The sequence below is a fragment of the Scyliorhinus torazame genome, chromosome 2, assembly GCF_047496885.1.
Source record: "Scyliorhinus torazame isolate Kashiwa2021f chromosome 2, sScyTor2.1, whole genome shotgun sequence".
Taxonomy (NCBI): Eukaryota; Metazoa; Chordata; class Chondrichthyes; order Carcharhiniformes; family Scyliorhinidae; genus Scyliorhinus; species Scyliorhinus torazame.
In genome coordinates, this window is record NC_092708.1 from 99,406,602 (window position 1) to 99,429,308 (window position 22,707).

General features: G+C 48.1%; 1 protein-coding gene across 8 annotated transcripts in view; it reads left to right on the forward strand.

The window, feature by feature from the left end:
• baz2ba (bromodomain adjacent to zinc finger domain, 2Ba) overlaps nt 1-22,707 on the forward strand; it is a 603,362-nt gene that overhangs the window by 551,544 nt on the left and 29,111 nt on the right. For 6 of the 8 annotated variants that reach the window (XM_072474664.1, XM_072474679.1, XM_072474629.1 and 3 more), the window contains 5 exons: nt 266-421; nt 597-760; nt 18,732-19,039; nt 19,426-19,561; nt 21,129-21,284. In XM_072474664.1, coding sequence (XP_072330765.1) covers nt 266-421; nt 597-760; nt 18,732-19,039; nt 19,426-19,561; nt 21,129-21,284 — 920 coding nt within the window. The remainder of the gene's footprint in view (nt 1-265; nt 422-596; nt 761-18,731; nt 19,040-19,425; nt 19,562-21,128; nt 21,285-22,707) is intronic. The other 2 variants (XM_072474620.1, XM_072474673.1) reach the window with 1 other exon arrangement.

The following is a 22,707-nucleotide window of genomic DNA, read 5'->3' on the forward strand; positions in this document are numbered from 1 at the left end:
AGTAATTTTACTATTGTTCTATTATTTTTGTTAGTGGTTATGTATTTTTATTGGCACCGTTTATTCAATCCTTTGGCAGCAAATCGATGAGATTGTTTTGCATCGTGATTTAGTATATTTTCTATGTCTGATTATAATGAGGGTGGCGAGTGATTTTAATTTCACCATGAGGTATGGTGCTATGTGTCGTGCAATTGTCTTCTAGCTGAACACTATGTTAAAGCCACCAGTGTTAAAATAAAATCTGAGCTGTTTCTTTCATAAGAAATGCAACAAGGCTGGTGGAGAATCATTGATCCTGACGAGCTGAAGACTCTGTCTAAAGTACTTCATCTCAGGGGAATAAGAGAAAAGGCTTTGCAGAAACAACTTCAAAAGCACATGGATTACATCAGTCAGGCCTGCATTAAAAGCAGAGATGGTATGTAGTTTTTTTTAAAAAGTTTACTTGTATAAATCGAATTTTTATTTGATTATCGAATTTGTCTTTATTAAATGCTGAACTGACTTGAATGCAGACTTTGCAGAATCTATATTAGGAGATAGAATAGCAACAGAAGGATTTTCAGCAATTCTAAATTTTATTTCCCACTTAGTTGCAATATTTGAAAAAAGTGAAGATGATGAAGAAAACCAGGTTACTGATGAAGCTGTGCATAACTGGTCAGTTGAAGATCAAGCATTCGAAATTGATGTAGCCATACTTCAGCAAGTTGAAGAGCTGGAAAGGAAGGTGGCATCAGCAAGTCTGCAGATCAAGGTAGGGGACTATTTCAGGCATTTTGTGCAAAATGGTATAAAACCTTGTGTAAACCGATTAAAACACGTGATTTATAAAATTAGGAACAAATGAAATAATGTTTAAAATTAATGATGAATAGGATGTTACCTATAATTAAAGCCAGGTATGGTAGCAGAGTAATCCAACAGGACGAGTAATCAGAGAGCTGGATTAGTAATCCGAGGAACTGGAGTTTGAATCCCACAATAACTGTTTGGAAAGTGTAAGTCAGTTATAAAAACCTCGAACATGAAGTTGGTACCGTAAATTATCATAGAATTTACAGTGCAGAAGGAGGCCATTCGGCCCATCAAGTCTGCACCGGCTCTTGGAAAGAGCACCCTACCCAAGGTCAACACCTCCACCCTATCCCCACAACCTAGTAACCCCACCCAACACTAAGGGCAATTTTGGACACTAAGGGCAATTTTGGACACTAAGGGCAATTTATCATGACCAATCCACCTAACCTGCACATCTTTGGACTGTGGGAGGAAACCGGAGCACCCAAAGAAAACCCACGCACACACGGGGAGGATGTGCAGACTCCGCACAGACTGTGACCCAAGCCGGAATCGAACCTGGGACCTTGGAGCTGTGAAGCAATTGTGCTATCCACAATGCTACCGTTCTGCCCTAAATCTAGCTGTTGCAATGCTAAACTGATTCACTGATATATTTCAGGGAAGGAAACTTCCCAGTTTGGCTGATCTACAACTCCAGTCCTACACCAACATGATTTGCTCTTACCTGTCCTTGGAAGTGGCCAGGCAACCCACTCTGTTGCATTAAACTGTTAGAAAGGCAAGAAATAATAAAACTGGATGGAGCTCTGACCTGTGTAGCAATAAAGGTATAGCCAATCCAGTTGACCTTCCAAAATTCCCTTCACTGGTACCAAAGATGGTAGAGCTCTCCTAAAGACTAGTCAAGGATGAGTCCAGTCAAATTTACGAAGGAAATGGAAGCTGACAAAATATTGGTTGAAGCAGAAATGTTAGAAGCAATGGATAGGGTAAAAATTGAGAAGGAGGTGGTACTGGAAAGACTGGCTATGCTGGGGGTAGATAAGTCACCTGGTCTGGATGACTTCCTCCCCAGGTTGCTAAAGGAAGTGGGAGTGGAAATAGCAGAAGGGCTTGCCTTAAACTTTCAATCTTCCCCTTAGTTTTTAAAAAAATAATCTTTATTGTCACAAGTAGGTTTACATTAGCAATGAAGTTACTGTAAAAAGCCCCTAGTCGCCTCACTCGGGTAAACACAGGGAGAATTTAGAATGTCCAAATTACCTAATAGCACATCTTTTGGGACTTGTGGGAGAATCATAGAATTTACAGTGCAGAAGGAGGCCATTCAGCCCATCGTGTGTGCACCGGCTCTTGGAAAGTGGATACTGGAACACCCAGAGAAACCCACGCAGACACGGGGAGAACGTGCAGACTCCAACACAGACAGTGACCCAAGCCAGGAATCGAACCTGGGACCCTGGCGCTAACCACTATGCTACCGTGCTGCCTGTGGAAGGTGCCAGAGGATTGGAGAGTGGCAAATGACACCCTTATTCAAGATAGGATGAAGGATACTACTAGCAAACTACAGGCTAGTTAGTTTAACATCAGTGGTGGGTAAGGTTCTAGAAACCATAATCAGGGAAGAAAATCAACAGGCACTTAGAGAGGTTTGACTTAAATAAAGATAGTCAGCACAGATTTGTAAATGGCAGGTGATATTTGACTAATTCCATTTTTTAGAAACATAGAAAAAATATGATCCGGAGGAGGCCATTCAGCCTTTCAAGCCCACTCTGCCATTCATGGTTGATCATCCAACTAAATAGCCTAATCCTGCTTTCCCCCATATCCTTTGATCCCCTTCGCTCTAAGTGCTATATATAACTGCTTCTTGAAGTCATACAATGTTTTGGCCTCAACTAGTTCCTGTGGTAACGAATTCCACAGGCTCACCACTCTCTGGGTGAAGACATTTGTCCTCATCTCTGCCCTAAATGGTCTACCATGTATCCTCAGACTATGACCCCTGATTCTGGACACCCCCCAGCATTGGGAACATCCTTCCTGCATCTACCCTGTCTGTCCTGTTAGAATTTTATAAGTTCCTTTGAGATCCCCCCTCATTCTTCTGAACTCCAGTGAATGCAATCCTAACCGATTCAATCTCTCCTCGTACATCAGTACTGCCATCCCAGGAATCAGTCTGGTAAACCTTCGCTGCACTCCCTCTATAGCTAGAGCATCCTTCCTCCGATAAGGAGACCAAAACTGCACACAATATTCCAGGTGTGGCCTCACCAAGGCCCTACATAACTGCAGCAAGGCATCCCTGCTCCTGTACTCAAATCCTCTCTCAATGAAGTATTGAATGGTTTCCTTTGTGGCTATTTGATCTTGTGATTCGATGACCTTCCCTTCATTATAAGGTCAGAAGCGAGCTGTTCACTGATGATTGCAATGTGTTCAGCTCCTTCCACAATTCGGCAAATAATAAAACAATCCTTTCCTGCTTGCAGCAAGAGCTGGACAATTTCCAGGCCTGGGTTGATAAATGGCAGATAATATTTGTGCCACACACATGTGAGGCACTGATCATTTTAAACAAGATCCAAACTAAATGGTGCTATTCTAAAAATGATGCAGGAATAGAGAAACCGGGGAGTTCAAGTACACAAATCTTTGAAGGTTACAGGAGAAGTTGATGAAGCGAAGCTGTTTGCAAAGTATGTTGGATCTTTGACTCTATAAATAGAGGCATAAGAGTACAAAAGCAAGGTAGTTAGGCTATACTTTCAGAACTCACTAGTTAAACCTCAGCAGAAGTATTGTGACCTCTTCTGAGCATCGCAATTCAGAAAGGATGTCACGGGTGAAGAGGGTGCAGAAGTTACTGGAGTGGTACCAGGAATAAAGGAACCAAGTTCTATAGAAAGACCAGAGAGCAGAGAAGGTCAAGGAGAGGCTCAACAAAGGTGTTAAACATTCTGAAAGGTTTTGATGAGAGTAATTAATTTTTTCAAATAAATTTAGAGTACACAATTCATTTTTTCCAATTAAGAGGCAATTTAGCGTGGCCAATCCACCTAGCCTGCACATCTTTTGGGTTGTGGGGGTGAAACCCACGCAAGCACGGGGCGGATGTGTGTCTCTCTGTGCCGATGACCTCTTGCTGTATGTTTCGGATCTGCTGGAGAGTATGGGAAGGATTATGGGCCTACTGGGGAGGTTTGGATAGTTCTCTGGGTATAAACTGAGTGTGGGGAAAAGCAAGGTTTTCTCAGTGAATGAGTTGGGACAGCGGGCCAATTTAAGGGGGATGCCATTTACAGTAGCGAGGGATAGATTTAGGATTTGGGGATTCAGGTAGCGAGGCAATGGTCGGGGCTCCATAAGTGGAACTTTTTAAAAAAAATTTAAGTACCCAATTCATTTTTTCCAAATAAGGGACAATTTAACGTGGCCAATCCACCTACCTGCACATCTTTGGGTTGTGGGGGTGAAACCCACGCAAATACAGGGAGAATGTGCAAACTCCACACGGGCAATGACCCAGAGCCGGGATCGAACCTGGGACCTCGGCGCCGTGAGGCAGCAGGGCTAACCCACTGCGCCACCGTGCTGCCCCATAAGTGGAACTTAACAAAGCTGGTGGAGGATCGCTAAGGAGGATCTTAAGAGGTGGGATACATTGCACTCAACGTTGGCAGGGAGGGTCCAAGTTGTGAAAATGAATATTCTGCTGAGGTTCTTGTTTATTTTCCAGGCTCTCCCAATCTTTATACCAAAGTTTTTTTTTCGGAATATGGACATGATCATTTTGGACTTTGTATGGGCGGGGAAGGTGCTGAGGGTCAGGAGGACCCTTCCACAGAGGCAGCAGGGGGGGGTTGGCCTGCTTCATTATTATTGGGAGGCGAATGTGGATACGGTGAGGCGATGATGGGAAGGAAAAGGGGTAGAGTGGGTTAGGGTTGAGGAGGAATCTTGTAAGGGGTCTCCTCCTGTGCAAGGATGAGCCTGATGCAGTTGAAGGTGATGCAAGTGCAAATTTCTCGGGCGAGAACGAGTGGGTTCTTTCAGGGGGTAGCGGATAAGTGTGAGGGGTGTGGACGGAGGCCAGCGAATCACGCGCACATGTTTGGGGGTTGCAAAAAATTGGGAAGATTCTGGGCGGGAATGTTCATGGTCTTAGCCAGGATAGTGGAGGAGGAGGTGACGATATTTGGTGTTTCAGAGAAGCTGGAGCTCATGGAGAGGAGAAAGGCCGATGTTATGGCCTTCGCCTCTCTGATTGCATGGCGGCGTTTTACTGGAGTGGCGGTCGGCATCGCAACTGGGGGTAGCGGCTTGGTTGGGTGACCTGTACAAGTTCCTGCGGTTGGAGAAGATAAAATGTAAGTTACGGAGCTCTGCAGAGGGGTTTGAGAAAAGATGGGGGATGTTTGTGATCATGTTTGAGAAGCTGTTGTTCGTCGCGGGGGGGAAGAGGTTGATAAAGGGGAAAATTACAGACTGTACAGTTGATTGCTGGTATTATGGGCCAGGGTTTAGAGAACACAAAGTATATCATGGAGTTCACCTGATCCATAACTTTGAATAGATTTTGGTTATGAGGAATACAAAGGCCCACTTTTCAGGTGTGATGCAACAGAAAACGAAAAGTATTTTTAAACAAAAACAATTTTTATTCCATGAATCCAGTTAACATTTTATAAACCCACAGTAAACATCTTACCAACTACCAACACTGATAACCCCCCCCCCACCCCAAAAAAAGATACAGTACTCTATAGGTAACCCTTAGTAACTTTCCGAAAAACATCCATAAGGCAAAACACTTTTGAACAAAGACAGTAGGTTTGAATTCTCCACAGAGAACAGTTATCACTCTTAAATTATCAAGTGATCTAAACTCCTTGTTTAACATACAGAGAGACCCCAGTATACATCTGCTTGGTTTGAATGCAGCTCTCCAACTGAAAGCGAAACTAAAACACAGAGCCAAAAAGAGCTTCCAGCTCAAAACGAAAGTAAAAAGCAGAATCACATTCCAACTCCACCCACACAATGACATCACTGCAGCCATTTGATAAAACACACTTTTCTTAAAGGGACATTCACATGACACAGGTATCTATGTTTGTGCTGTAACCTGTTTTTTATTTTAACAAACAATTTTATTGAGGTATTTTAGGCATATAGAAAATTGACATTGTACAGTACAACCAAAAAAAGAAGTCAAGACACAAATTACACATGAAACATACTGGAAACCACGGCTCTGTTCACGCACGGACCTGCCTCAATATCCCCCTACTCTACTCTAATCTACCCTAGCCCCCCCCCCCCCTCCCAGCTGATGCTTACTCCTCTGCGAAGAAGTCAATAAATGGCTGCCACCTTCGGGCGAACCTCTCAAGGCGAACATGACTTTCTCTAGGCCAAGAAAGCTCGCCATGTCCGATAGCCATACCTCAGCCCTCGGGGGCTTTGAGTCCCTCCATTCTGACAGTATTCGTCGCTGGGCTACCAGGGAAGCAAAGACCAGAACATCGGCCTCCCTTTCTTCCTGGACTCCCGGGTCCTCCAAAACCCCAAAGATTGCCACCTCCAGTTTTCAACAACCGGGACATGACATCTGCGAATCCCTGCCAATACCCCCCGAGTGTAAGGCACGGCCAGAACATGTGTACATGGTTAGCTGGCCCTCCGGCGCATCTCGCACACTTGTCCCGATTCTGCTCATCCGGGCCACCGTCATGTGGGCCCGGTGCACGACCTTAAACTGGATCAGGCTGAGCCTGGTGCATGTTGCGGTTGCATTTACTCTGCTCAGGGCTTCTGCCCAAATACCGTTCTCCAGCTCTCTCTCCCCCCCCCCCCCTCTCCCGAGCTCCTCCTCCCACTTAAGCTTCAGGTCCTCGGTCTGCGTATCCTCAGCTCTCATTAGCTCCTTGTAGACGTCTGAAACTCTACCCTCTCCCACCTCTCCCCTAGAAACTACCCTGTCCTGCCTCCCCTTCGGCGGAAGACGTGGGAAGGGCGGCACCAGTCTGCGTTCAAAATCCCTCACCTGCAAGTATCTAAAGTCGTTCCCTCTCGTCAGCCCAAACATCTCCTCCAGCGCCCTCATGCTCGGAAAGCTCCCAGGAACAGATCCCCCATCCTCACAATCCCCACCCTCCTCCACAATCGCTACCCCCCGTCCATGTTCCCCGGGGCAAATCGGTGGTTGCCGCATATTGGGGTCCACACCGATGCTCTCACCTCCCCTACATGCCTCCTCCACTGGCCCCAGATCCGAAGCGCCGCCACCACTATCGGGCTGGTGGAGTACCGTGCCGGCGAAAGAGGCAGAGGTGCCGTGACCAGGGCTGCTAAGCTAGTGCCCCTGCATGAAGCAGCCTCCATCCGCTCCCAAACCAACCCCGCACCCATCATCCATTTCCTTATCATCTCTATGTTGGCCGCCCAGTAATAGTTGCTGAAGTTCGGCAACGCCAGCCCCCCTTCTACTCTGTTCCTTTCAAGCATCACCCTCTTCACCTGCGGGGACTTCCCTGCCCATTCAAATCCCAGAATAATTTTATTCAGCCTCTTACAGAAGGACCGCGGGATAAAGATGGGGAGACACTGAAATACAAACAAGAACCGTGGGAGAATCGTCATCTTAACTGTCTGCACCCTCCCTGCCAATGACAGCAGGAGCGCATCCCACCTCCGGACCTCCTCCCTCCCTCGTTCCACCAGTCAGGACAGGTTGAGCTTATGCAACCTGCCCCAGTCCCGTGCCACCTGAATCCCCAAATATCGGAAACTCTTCCCCCACTAGCCTGAACGGCAACCGCTTCAGCCTACTCGCCTGCCCCCTCGCCTGAATTACAAACAACTCACTCTTAGCCATGTTCAGTTTGTATCCGGAGAACCGGCCAAATTCCCTCAGGGTTGCCATAATACCGTCCATCCCCACCATTGGGTCCGATACATCCCCCCTCCCCGAACCAGCCCTTTCCAGCCCCTAGAAGCTCTCTGTGCAATTGCCAGCGGCTCTATGGCCAGCGCAAACAGCAGTGGGGAGAGAGGGCAGCCCTGTCTTGTCCCACGGTGCAGTCTAAAGTAGTCCGATGTCGTCCTGTTCGTCCTTACACTCGCCTCCGGGGCCTGATACAATAGCCTAACCCAGTTGATGAACCCCCCTCCCCGAACCCGAACCATCCTTGTACCTCCCAAAGTTAATCCCACTCTACCCAGTCAAAAGCCTTTTCAGCATCCATGGCTACGACTATCTTTACCTCCCTACTCCCTGGGGGCATCATAATCACGTTGAGCAGCCTTCTTCTGTTGGCCACCAGCTGCCTCCCCTTTACAAACCCGGTTTGGTCCTCCACAATTACATCTGGTACACAGTCCCCAATTCTAGTCGCCAGAATCTTGGCCAGTAACGTGCCGTCTACGTTAATCAAAGAGATCGGCCTGTATGACCCACAGGTCTCTGGGTCCTTACTCCGTTTCAGAATGAGCGAGATGGTGGCCTGCAACATCGTCGAGGGTAAATTCCCTCTGCCTCTTGCCTCGTTAAAGACCCTGACCAGCACCGGCCCCACTATCCCGGCAAATTTTTTGTAAAACGCCACTGGATACCTGTCCGGCCCCGGGGCTTTACCCGACTGCATGACCTTCAGGCCCCCCAACACCTCTTCGATCCTGACCAGGGCCCCCAGTCCGTCCACCAACCCCCTCCCCACTCTTGGGAAGGTCAGTCCATCCAAGAATCGCCTTATTCCCCCGGGTGGTTCCGAAGTGTACAGCTTCCTATAAAAGTCCCTAAAGACCTTGTTCAGCCCTGCTGGATCACCCACTAGATTACCTTCCCCATCCACTACCCTCCCTATTTCCCTAGCCGCTTCCCTCTTCCTCAGTTGCTGCGCAAGCATTCTACTGGCCTTCTCCCCATGCTCATAAATCGCGTCTTTTACCTTTCTAAGCTGCTCTACAGCCTTGCCTGTAGTCAGCACCCCAAATGCGGCCTGCAGCCTCTGTCGTTTCCTGAGTAACTTTGGCCTCGGGGATTCTGCGTAACTCCTGTCCGTCTGTAGAATTTCCTTAATCAGTTGGTCCGTCTTTGCCCTATCTGTCCTGTCCCTGCACGCCCGGATTGAAATCAGCTCCCCTCTCACCACTGCCTTCAGTGCCTCCCAGAGCACCGCTGCTGAGACTTCTCCAGTATCGTTCACCTGCAGGTAATTCTGCATGCATTTCCTCAGCCTCTCGCACACCGCCTCGTCCGCGAGTAATCCAACTTCCAGCCTCCATGGTGGGCGCTGAAAGCTGTCCTTACAAAACTGCAGGTCTACCCAGTGCGGAGCCTAGTCCGATATGGCAATTGCCGAATATTCTGCCCCACCATTCCGGCCAGCGGGTCCCTACTCACAACAAAGTAGTCAATTCGGGAATACACCTTGTGAACATGAGAGTAGTACGAGAACTCCCTCTCCGTCGACCGGTTAAATCTCCACGGATCTGCTCCCCCCATTTGCTCCATGAACCCTCTCAGTTCCTTTGCCATCGCTGGCAACCTGCCCGTTCTTGAGCATGACCGGTCCAGGCTCGGGTCCAGGACCGTATTAAAGTCCCCGCCCATGATCAACTTGCACAAATCCAAGTCGGGGATTCTCCCTAGCATCCTCCTAATAAAATCCACGTCGTCCCAATTAGGGGCATACACACTGACCAGGACTACTCTCACCCCTTCGAGGTTACCCCTCACCATAACGAACCTGCCACCCCCATCCACGACTGTGCCCTCTGCCTCGAATTGTACCCTTTTATTAATCAGGGTCGCAACCCCCCTCGTCTTAGAATCAAGCCCCGAATGAAAGATCTGACTGACCCAGCCCTTCCTTAACCTAACCTGGTCTACCACTTTCAGGTGCATCTCCTGCAACAAGACTATGTCCACTTTCAGAACCCGCAGATGGCAAACACATGCGCCCTCTTCACTGGCCCGTTTAACCCTCTAACGTTCCAGGTGATCAGCCTGGTTGGGGGCACTTTGCCCCCCCCCCCACCTTGCCGATCAGTCATCCCCTTTCCTTGGCCAGCCCCCCAGCCATGTGTCACGCTTCATCTGGCCCGCCCCCTGGCCGGCTCCACCCATGACCACCTCACTGTTACCATGGCCAGTTTCCATCCCAGTCAGCAAAACAACTCCCCCCACCCCTCCCCCCCCCCCTTAGCAACACCCTCCTATCACCTAACCCCTGTCCTAATCTAACTATATGGACCCCCCCCCCCCCCCCCAACCTCTGCTCTCGTTGACTAGCTGCACTCAGCTAGCCTGGGGCTCCCAGCCTCGGCGCCAGCCCATCTCCCACCGATTGTTCCCAGTCACCCCTTCCCCGAACCATCCACACCACTTCCCCAGATCAGCCCTACTTAAGCAAACACTCTATACAAGTTGTAAACAACCCCTACAATAGCACAATTCAAGTTAAACAAGAAAAAAAGAGATAAGAAATAACAAGCATTCTCAGTCCTTCCCATACAGACACAGAAAAAAATTGCACAAAGTTCCCCTGAAGCATCCATTTTAACCCAACTGTTTTAACTGTTTTCTTTATTATTTTCCCCCCAACCAAACTCCAACTAAGCAAAGAGCCCAAACAGGAAACATTCAGGTAAACCACACAAAAAGCACGCAAAAAACAACAACAAAAAAGATACATCCCAAAACGGGAGAGACCCCACATATACTTAAAAGCTGTAACATGAGACCAAACGTCCTCAGCTCAGGGCCAGCCCTTGCTTCTTAACGAAGTCCATCGCCACTTCGGGTTCCTCGAAATAGTGGTGCTGACCCTCGTACGTTACCCACAGTCGCGCCGGAAAAAGCAGCCCGAAATTCACCTTGTTTCTATACAGTATCTCCTTCACCTGCCCGTCGCCTCCCCTCCTCCTGGCCACCTCCGTGCTCAAATCTTGTTACACATGCAGGTGGTATTGTCCCAAATACAGCTTTGTGTGCTCTTTGCCCATTGCAGCACCCGTTCCTTGTCCAGGTACCTATGGAAGCGTACCACCATCGCTCATGGGGGACCCCCTTGTCGCGGCTGCCTCACCTGCACTCTGTGTGCCCCGTCCACCACCGGCAGGCGCAGGAACACCTCGTTCCCCAGCAACGTCTGGAACATACCCTCCACATATGCAGCAGCGTCTAGCCCCTCTGCCCCCTCCGAGAGGCCCACGATTCTCACGTTCTGCCAGCCTTTTTCCCATCCGATCAATCGACTTCTGAAGTGGCTCCAAGTTGTCACGCTTCAAATCCAAAAGCCCTCCTGCATAGTCTGCAGCCGCTGCTCCATTGTGGGCTGGGCTGTTGGCTCCTTGCTCTGATCACCAGCCATGCTGGTCTCTCTCACAGCCTCCACTGTGCCCTTACTTGACCACTTCTTCTGCTGTTTAAGGTCCCTCCGGCTTCTTGGGTCCATACAATTCTGTATGGGTCCAGTGCCTGAGTACTATTGCTTTCCAGTTCCGCGCTCAAAAGCACAAGAAAGTCAGGGAAAAGGTCCAAAAGTCCGACCGAAACGGGAGCCACCAAATGTGCGACCTACTCCCTCATAGCCGCCGCCGGAAGCAACCGTGCTGTAACCTGTTTTGATACATGTTGGTCATAAAATACATTTTTTAAACAGAAGAAACTATTGTCAGTGGCAGGAGGGCCCTAACAAGAGGTCACAGATTTATGTCAGTTATGCAAAGGAGCTGGGGGGGGTGTTGAGGAGAATTTTGTTTTTTGCGCAAAGAATTGCAATGAAATGGAATGCATTGCCTGAAAGAGTGGTGGAAGCATATTAAATCGTAACTTACAAAATATAATTGGATGTATACTTGAAAAGGTAAACTTGAATGACCATGCGCAATGAATAAAGGGAGACTTTAATCAGGGAGATTTTTCAAAATGCCAGCATGGGAACAATAAATGAATTTGGTCCCTTTTGCTGTATGAATCCGTGACACCACCATGATACTCGGTGCATTAAGGTGCATTACCATTGTCGAGTCACCTAACATTAACATTCAGGTGGTCACTAGTGACCAGAAACTCCAAGTGGACAAGCCGTATAAATGGCATTATTACTAAATCAGTGGTGAATAGCTCACCACCTGACTCTCTACACAGTAAACTTCAGGAGCGTGTTGAAATACTCTTCACTTCTGCATTAAATTTCACCTGCCACGTGTCCACCCATTTCACCAGCTTGCGCGTTGCTGAATTCTATCGCTAGCCTTTTCATAGTACATAATATTTCCAAGTTTTGTATCATCTTCACGTTTTTAAATTGTACCCTGTACACTCAACTCTGTCATTAACACAGATTAATGGGGCAGCATGGTGGCACAGTGTTAGCACTGTTGCCTCACAGGACCAGGGACCCGGATTTGATTCCCGGCTTGGGTCACTTCATGCGAGTCTGCACATTCTCCCTGTGGCTGCGTGGGTTTCCTCCGGCTGCTCCGGTTTCCTCCCACGTCCAAAGATGTGCAGGTTAGGTGGATTGACACTGCTAAATTGCCCATCGGTGTCCAAAAGGTTAGGTGGGGTTACGGGGATAGGGTGGAGACGTGAGCTTTTTTAAAAAATAAATTTAGAGTACCCAATTCATTTTTTCCAATTAAGGCGCAATTTAGTGTGGCCAATCCACCGACCCTGCACATCTTTGGGTTGTGGGGCCGAAACCCACGCAAACACGGGGAGAATGTGCAAACTCCACACGGACAGTGACCCAGAGCCGGGATCGAACCTGGGACCTTGCCGCAGTGTGGCAGCAGGGCTAACCCACTGCGCCACCGTGCGGCCCTGTGTAGCCATCTGGGATGGCCACTTCCAACTAGGTACAGAGAAACTCGCAAATCCTGGCGGGTAAAATGGACAAGCCAAGACTCAGGCAGGCTCAGAGCCTGAAATGCATATTCAGGGGGCGCCACTCCCTGTTCAAGGGAAACGTAAACAACGGGGTCAGCCATCCAGATCCCCGCCCACTTATTGGCTAAGGAATCGAATGGCGTGATCAGGGATCACCCAATTATTAAGGTCCAAATCGAAGGACTGCCCAAAAGAGCGCGAAAGCACCCCGAGTATAAGAAGAAGAGTCCGCCATATGTTCGCGCTCTCTTGGCGCCCTCTTGGCCTTGGTACCCCGGTCACGGCCATCGCCAATTGCAGCAACACCAGAAGCAAGTACAAGTTCAACGCCCGCTACCAGACGGATGAGCCCAGCTGAGCAGCAGTTACTCGTTCGAGCCCGAGAGATCCAGAATTGGAACAGCGGCAACTGTTTTCTGACCTACGCCGGGTGCCCGAAGTTAAGTACAGGTTGCCTTGGCTGACATGTGTAGTTAACTAGTAGTGTTTATGTTGCATGACTAATTGTGTGTAAAATAAAGTACCCTTGACCTTGAACAAACTAACTGGTGTTTGGCTCTTTGATCGATAGCCGGTTGAAACTTGTGGTGGTATCATTCGATACCTGGCGACTCTGCGCAATTGGACATAGATGACATAAAACGAAGGGCAAACTCACTGATTGCCATAATTGGAACAGAGCCACAGAAAAGACAGAGTAAAAGAAAAAGGCAACACCTGGAGATGTGAAGTTAAGTAGGGTGCTCTTTCCAAGGGCTGGTGCAGACTAGATGGGCTGAATGGCCTCCTGCACTGTAAATCCTATGAATTCTCTGAATTGGTGCAGCTGCAACAACAGAAGGAACTTGATGTCACCCAAGGCAAAGCAGTCCATTTGATCAGCACCACATGCACTAAATCAGACATTGCTTCAGAATCATCATGCTATGGATGTGTTATGTCCATTAACTAGAGGATGCAGGGGACTTCCGGTTGCGGCTATGCTGAGCTAAGTCGCACGTTCGGCAGCTCCCGTCAGAATCGGACTTTCGGGCTCTTTTTAGGGGCCCCAGCGGCATTTGTTCGACGGTTCCCAGTGTGGGAAGGCGACAGTACGATTTCCCCGGCATTGTATGGAATGGACCAGGAGTGGAGTGGTGAAAAAAGTGATTTTGGTGCAGCGAAAAGTGCGAGGGAGGAAAATCGAGATGGCAGCAGGTGGAGACCAGGCAACGTGGGCGCAATGGTCGCAAGAGCAGCAGGAGGTGCTCGAGCGCTGTTTTGCAGACTGAAGGCAGAGCTGCTGGAACCGATGAAGGCATCGATCGATAAGCTGGTCGAGACCCAGAAGGCCCAAGGGGCGGCGATCCGGGAGGTGCGGCAAAAGGCCTCGGAGAACGAGGACGAGATCTTGGGCCTGGCGGTGAAGGTGGAGGCGCACGAGGCGCTGCACAAATTGTGGCAAGAAAAGTTCGAAGACATGGAGAATCGGTCGAGGAGGAAGATTCTAGATGTCCCGGAGGGAGTGGAGGGGGCGGATGCTGGAGCATACGTGGTCACAATGCTGAACACGCTGATGGGCACGGGAGCTTTCCCGAGGCCCCTGGAGCTGGATGGGGCTCACCGAGTCCTGGCGAGGAGGCCCAAGGCCAACGAGCCGCCGCGGGCGGTAATGGTGCGGTTCCACCACTTTGTGGACAGGGAGTGTATCCTGAGATGGGCTAAAAAGGAGCGGAGCAGCAGGTGGGAGAACGCAGAGATCCATATATATCAGGACTGGAGCGCGGAGGTGGCCAAGAAGAGGACTGGGTACAACCGGGCTAAGGCGGTTCTGCATCGGAAGGGGGTGAAATTCAGGATGCTGCAGCCGGCGCGATTGTGGATCACGTTTAAGGGCCGACACCATTACTTTGAGACGCCGGAGGAGGCGTGGACCTTTATCCAGGCCGAAAAGTTGGACACTGACTGAGGGTTTGTTGGGAGGGGGTGTCGAGGGGGGGTTATTGTGTTTTCGTGGATGCTCTGTTCTGTTTTCTTTGGTGCTGGGTGGGGTTGGGTAAATGGCTCAAAGTGGGGGTTGTGTGAGAGTGTGGGCCCTGCCGAGGGCGAATGGGAGGCCCGAGGTGGGGGAGCTGAGATAAGGCCGCAAAAGGGAGCTGCGCCAGAGACGGCGGGGCCGGCTTGGTGGAAAGCGCGGGGTTTTTTCCGCGCTTGGGAAGGAAGGGGGTGGGGCCGGTGGGGGAGGGCGGTGTTGGAAAGGAGCGCACGCTGACTGCCAGGAGGGGGAGGAGAGATTCTCACACTTGGGGGAACTGGGTTTCTGCTGCATTGGCCAAAGGGGAGCTGGAGTTTGGAGAGGGAGTCGGGGCGCGGGTCCGCCACCAGGAGGAATGGTGGGGGCGGGAGGCGCGGGCATGTGGCTGGCCTAGAAAGGGAGATGGCTAGTCGGCAGGGGGGGGGGGGGGAAGCCCCCTGATCCGGCTGATAACTTAGAATGTGAGAGGCCTGAACGGGCCGGTCAAGAGAGCCCGTGTGTTCGCGCACCTGAAGGGACTGAAGGCAGATATGGTTATGCTCCAGGAGACGCATTTGAAGGTGGCAGATCAGGTTAGACTGAGAAAGGGGTGGGTAGGGCAGGTTTTCCACTCTGGGTTGGACGCGAAGAATCGAGGGGTGACGATCTTGGTGGGAAAGCGGGTGTCGTTTGAGGTGCTGAACATCGTGGCAGATAATGGAGGCCGGTACGTGATGGTGAGTGGTAAGCTGCAGGGGGTGCGGGTGGTACTAGTGAATGTATACGCCCCAAATTGGGATGATGCCGGATTCATGAGGCACATGTTGGGTCGGATTCCGGACCTGGAGACAGGGAGCTTGATAATGGGGGGGGACTTCAACACGGTGTTGGACCCAGCATTGGACTGCTCCAGGACGGGTAAAAGGCCGGCGGCGGCCAAGATGCTTAAGGGGTTTATGGACCAGATGGGGGGAGTGGACCCATGGAGGTTTGCCAGGCCGGGGGCCAGGGAATTTTCCTTTTTTTCCCACGTCCATAAAGCCGACTCCCGGATAGATTTCTTCATTATGAGTAGGGCACTAATCCCGAGAGTGGAGGGCACGGAATATTCGGCCATAGCTATCTCAGATCATGCCCCGCATTGGGTGGAGCTGGAGTTGGGGGAGGCGCGGAACTAGTGCCTGCTGTGGCGCCTCGATGTGGGACTGTTGGCGGATGAGGAGGTGAGCGGGTGGATCCGTGGGTGCATTGAAAGATATTTAGAGGCTAACGACAATGGGGAGGTGCAGGTGGGGGTGGTCTGGGAGGCGTTGAAGGTGGTGGTCAGGGGAGAGCTAATCTCCACTGTCGTGCTGGGTGTTCTGGTTCACAAACAAGCCAACCATGCTGGAAGTGGTGTAACGCTATTTTATTAACTGTTCAACTATGCTAACATACTGTAAACCCTTCTGCACACATTGGACAAAAAAGGACCCATCTAATGTGCTCGAACTATAGCGTTTCCAGTCAATATCTGGAAAGTTAAAGTCCCCCATAACAACTACCCTGTTACTTTCGCTCCTATCCAGAATCATCTTTGCAAACCTTTCCTCTACATCTCTAGAACTTTTCGGAGGCCTATAGAAAACTCCCAGCAGGGTGACCTCTCCTTTCCTGTTTCTGACCTCAGCCCATACTACCTCAAGTGTGGATGGTCCTTACAGGTTATGATGCCCATGCCACAAATAATTTTTTATATAAACTACTGGATCCTAATATGCTTTCTGTTTAGCTAATACATAATTTTTTAAAAACATTTTAGGAAATTCAGGCTTTTAGTGCCAGCACTAACATACTCCTATTTCTCTGAAGTGTTTATAGCAAATGACTACATGATATGTTTCCATAAAGTATGCAGTTTGTAAGATTAGCAGTGGTAGAATAGTCACCCCAACAGCTCAGTGATCTCTGATTGTGCAGTTACGTCCTCTCAGCCAGTAGTAAGCTAATTAAAGCATTTTAACCTCCGGGAAAAGTTAGCAGGGACTATCCTTGCATCCTTGATGCATGTATGTGATGTCAAAGAAAGGAAAGAATCGGTGATTCTTCCCCTTCCCCTTTGATATATAACCTACCTGCACTAATTTTCCAGGCTTTCACATGACTGCACCTGAGAGCTACCAGCGCCTGCAGAATTGTACCTCCCTATATGATTTTTTTTAAAAAAGTTTTTATTCTCCATTTTCACATTTTCCTTCAAAATTTACACCCCACCCACAGACAGTAAACGGTAACAAATACAAAATCAGTCCCCTTAACAATAACAACGATCCCATCTTCCCACTGCCCCAAACAACGGCCCACCTGTCAATATATGCATCCAATACAACAAACCCTCCAACAGTGGAAACAAAGGAGAAAAAGAAAAAGGAGTCCGGGACCGCCCATGGTCACCATTAACCTATAGAGTCCACACCCCCCCCATCCCCCCCAACTCCTCCCGTCCACTGCCTCTTGTAAAACTCCTCCCCCCAACCTCGGTTCCTTCCCCCCCAACTTCCCACCCCGGCTAGACCACTGAGAAAGGGGTGGGTTTCTGCCAGGCTCCGATGGCCGCAGCCCCTCCCCCCACCTCACTCCCGTTCACTGGCCAGCTTAAACCGGCTAGCGTGGAGGCCCCCGCCCGGGTCCCTTTCCCCCTTGCCCGGCCCTAGGAAAGCCCGCATATCCACCTACACCTCAAAGAGCCCTCATTTCGAGTGAAAGTCCCATCACTTCCCTTGTCCAAATATATACAACATTGGCTCCTTTAGCCCATACACCCGCACGCAGTGAGACAAAAAAGAAGAAAATACAGTCATGAGATTACATTGGCACATGGCCATTTCTCAATTTCTCAGTTCTGCCACAGTCCTTCTGCCTTCGCAAACTCCTCCGCTGCTTCCACCGTTCCAAAATAAAAGTCCTTGAGCTTGTAAGTCACCCTCAGCTTCGCTGGATATACAATGCCACACTGCACCTTGCTAATGTACAATGCCCTCTTCACCCGGTTGAAGGCAGCCCCGCCTCCTTGCCAGCTCCACCATAAAGACCTGGTATACACGTATACCAGCTCCAGCCCACTGCACCACCCGCTTCTGCTTGGCCCAGCACAGGACCTTCTCCTTCACACTGTACCTACGGAAGCACAGAGTCACCACCCTTGGCGGCTCTCTCGCCTTTGGTACAGGCCTCCACGACCGATGAGCCCGATCTAGTTCATATCGGGAAGGATCCTCCCCCTCCCCCAATAGTTTCACCAGTACCACGGCAAAATACTCAGTCGGCCTCGGTCCTTCAACTCCTTCGGGCAGCCCCACAATCCTCAAATTCTGTCGCCTGGATTTGTTTTCCAGGTCTTCCATTTTTCCTCGCAGATCCTTGTTAATCTCCATCACCTTCCGCATCTCCTTCCCCATCGAGTTACGTTGATCACCGTGCTGCAATAATGTCTCCTCCACTTCCTTCAGCGCCTCCCCTTGCTCCTGTACCTCCGCCACTGCGCTCGTCATCGCCGGGGAAATCACCTCCTTCACCTGCACACTCAAAACCTCCCTCATCTTCCTCATTGTCTCCATGTATTTTGTAAACTGCCTTTCGAATTCCGCAGCCATCCCTTAGTTATTTCTTCAGCCGTAAGCAATGTGGCCTCCCCTGGTGCTCCAGCCTCCATTTTCCTTGGTGGCCCCGCGGTGACCTTTCCACTCCCCGACAGACCTTCAGCTGTTTTTTTTACGGCTGTTTTTTTGCTCACCCTCGACATTTTCCTTTACTGTGCCTTCACTGTGCCTCCTCCCTGCTTTTGCCGCCTTCATGGACCCTGGGACCGGGCTTAAAGCCCCGAAAATGCCGTTCCCAAACGGGAGCCCTCTATTGTGTGGCTGCCTCCCGCCCATCGTCACCGGAAGTCCCACCTCCCTATATGATTACATACAGGAGAGCAAATGCAAAAGAAAAATATATTTGAAAAACAATGAAGCAAACTTTTTTATCCTTGTATAGGGCTGGATTTGTCCGGAGCCTGCTTCAGATCGAGATGATCTAGTCTACTATGAACATAAACCTTTTGAAATGGAACAGACTGACGGAGAATACACTGGGGAAGAGGACGAGGAGAATTACAGCAATATAGAACGGCGAGATGGCAACCCTCTAGATATAGCTGTAACGAGGCTGGCTGATTTGGAGAAGAACATAGAGAGAAGGTATCTGAAGAGCCCCTTAAGTACCACCATTCAGATCAAACTGGATAATGTGGGCACAGTTACAGTTCCTGCTCCTGCACCATCCAATACTGGTGATGGTGATGGGTAGGTTATCGAGATTAACTTGGAAAATTATTGTGCTTTTCTGCTAATTGGAGCCTTTTTTCTTGCCTGTTTCCCCCTTGTTTCTTGTGTGTGTGTGATCCATGTGGATCATCCTTATCTGCATGGTGCTTTGTAGAGACTTCTTTTACTGTGGATGTTTTTGTCTGCAGGAATGTCCTACGTCATATTGGTCCTTTATTAGCTTTAAGGCATGTTGCCACAATGCTATAGGGGAGTTCAAATGCCTAAATGTTATATCAACTCTTCACTGGCTGTGCACACTGCTGTTTATAAACTGGTTGGCTTTATGTAATATTTATGTACTTGGCAATATAATCTAAACTGAATTAATTTTTAAATCACTAGTTTCCTATTGCTTTCAACAGAAGTGATGAAGACATTGCCCCTGGATTGAAAATGTGGCGAAAAGCCCTGTCACAAGCTCACAATGCTGCTCAGGTAGCAATGTGCCTTCAGCAGTTGGAGAAGGCGATAGCATGGGAGAAATCAATCATGAAAGTTGTGAGTGTTGCTTTTTCTTTCTATTAGCATTAATTAATGTAATTATGTTCTCTTCATTTCTCCCATTACATTGAACTATAAACAGCTGCAGCACACTTCTTTCAGTCAGTATGATGCGACAATTTGGAGCAGAGGGTGTCACTGATCAGCTTGCCAGAGTTCTCTGTTGTGTGGAACTGATCCTGCAAGTTTTACCCCTCTGTCAAAATGCACATATAATAATCTGGGAAGCAGCTAGAAAAACTTACCCTTTTCAGGATAAATCGTTTTAATGATTCTTATAACTGGTATTCCAAAGGGACATCAAAAATAGGAGTCCCAGCACAGTTGCACAGACCAGGCCACAGCTGATTATTTTATATAAGAACAGAAAATGCTGAAAAGAAATCAGCAAGTCTGGCAGCATCTATGGAGAGAAAGGAACAGAAGGCTGGATTCCCCAGTCCCCCAGCAGCGTGTTTCTTGGTGGCATGTGTTTGCTGGAGGTGGGATTCTCTACTCCCACCGCTTGTCAATGTGATTTCCCATTGAAGCCACCCCACGCCACCAGGAAACCTGGAGGCGAGGGTGCGCTGTCGGTTGGAACAGAGAATGCCAACGTCCGGAGAATTCCAGCCAGAGTTTCACTTCAAGTCCATTTGACTCTTCAGTGCAAAACATAAGGAACAATGTGAGGGATTTTATACTGTTTGAGAGGGTAGTAGAGCAAAATAGAAGCTCGGGGGTAGGTGGGAGCTCAGTATAGATTTGACAAGAATGTCGTAGGCACAAGGCCGAGGGGATGGTAATGGGAAAGGCATAAAGTTAAGCAGAATGTATTAATAGCAGAACAAAGGTCAGTGCTCTGGGAAAGCAAAGCTTGGGGTGGTACGATAGCACAGTGGTTAGCACTATGCCTCATAGCACCAGGACCTGGGTTCAATTCTGGTCTTGAGTCTGTGTGGCGTTTTTACATTTGCCCCGTGTGGGTTTGCTCCTGGTGCTCTGATTTCCCCCCAAAGATGGTCAAGGTGGAGGAGAAAGTTCATCATTCTTAAGTTTTAATTTCACCAGACACTGACCCTTGCTCTGCTACTAACACATTCTGCTATCTTTATGACATTATCAGCGCCTTCTTCAATGTTTAACACTACCATTGACACTCCCTTTGTTTCGTGCCCATGATATTTTTGTCAAATCTCTCCTGAGCTACCACTTACCTCATGCCTCCTATTTTGCTCCACCATCTCTTAAACAGTGTAAAACCATTACATTTCTCCCTCTCTTTAACTCTGAAGAAGAGTCATATGGACTCAAAACGTTAACTCTGTCTCTCCACCGATGCTGCCAGACCTGCCGGGTTTTTCCAGCCTTTTCTGTTTTTATTTCCGATTTCCAGCATCCGCAGTATTTTGCCTTTAATTTGATGACTACTTTGCTGTTATGGTATTCACAGATATGCCCTTTTTAAAAATGTTGTAGCAAATGCCTTGTCTACTCGATAATGGCCTACTCCAGTGATATTTAACAATAGTCACATGATTTCTTGATCCAGTTTAACCATATATTTTTCTGTCATTTTGATCAGTACTGCCAGATATGTCGAAAAGGAGATAATGAAGAATTGCTTCTGCTTTGTGACGGTTGTGACAAGGGCTGTCATACTTACTGCCACAGACCCAAGATTACCACAATTCCAGATGGTGACTGGTTTTGTCCTGCCTGCATTGCTAAGGTAATATCTGTAAGTTCAAATCTGTGCACTTTATGATGTGTTTGTATAATATTTTATATTGTCTGTGACATTTGTGAGCTGTTAAATTTGTGCATGCAAATTGAATGGTGTAACACAATAGTCTCTCAAAAAACTGAATTGTGAATGTGCTGGCTAGCATTGAGAGTGCTATATGATGTTATATTGCACTTTCAAATCTGTACTGTTATGATAGAAATGTTCATAGCTGGTATGCCATATTGTGTTTTACTTTTCAAAACTCTTATTTGTAATATTTAAATAATTGGTTTGTTTTGTTTTATTTGTTTATGTTAATATTATCTGCTTTTCATGTTGTTTTACTGCCAACCTTATTCCAGATGTGCATTAAGTCTTAAAAGAGCATTTTAATTCTAAAACATTCATACGGGTATTGGTGGCAACAATACTTTCAACATTGGCAAGTTTGGAAGAACAGAAAATGGAAAAAGATTAAATCAATGACTGGAATGAAAGTCAGAGAAATAATTGGCTTTGTTCATTTTCACACTTTTGTACTGTGGATCAAGGTTTTTCCCACTTCCAATCCCTACTTCACTTCAATTCCTTACTTTTTCAATGGAACCAATGTTCTACCAAAAGGGCATAGTTAAAACTTGACATGAAGCTTTAAACCCTGTGATCTTTCTCATCTATGGAATATATTTAAAAGGGCTTCATTGACTCAGAAAAATTTCAACAAAAATACATTTTGGGTGAATTGAAACAATTGAGTTGGGTTTTTTTTGCAGAGGGAATAAGATTAATGACTTTGTTCCCATTGCAGTGAAAGTAGCAAACTGAAATCCTGGCATTCTTCTTGTTGCGTTTCAGTGTCATGTAATTAGTGTGTTCCATCAAACAAAAAGTTTCTTGTCAGACTTGCGGAACATCATTGTGCTTATATTTCTATTAACTTTAACTGTATTTTGAAATGCAGCATAAATTTAAAATTAAAACACAGAATGGCCTTCTTCTGTATCAAAATGACTCATCACGATTGGAGAGAGCAATTAACTTGCATTGTTCTATAAACAGTAAATGATCTGCAAAGCAGAATTTTAAATTATTTACTGGATTATCTTTAGTTTAGTTGATCCTAAAATAGCTTTTTTTTGCTTCCCAAATGCATTGTTTAATGAGTTCATAAGAAAAAGGAGCAGAATTAGGCCATTCGGCCCATCGAGTCTGCTCCGCCATTCTATCATGGCCGATATGTTCCTCATCTACCTACGTTGTTACAGACTAAGGGCTGGATTGCGGAATCAGCCAGAGCATCTCCTCCCTGGAACACATGACCTAGGAGCAGGAGTGGGCAATTTAGCCTCCCGCGCCTAAACACCCTCAATGCGATCATGGCTGATCCCATCCTGGCCTCAACTCCACCGTCTTGCCCATTGCCCATAACCAGTTA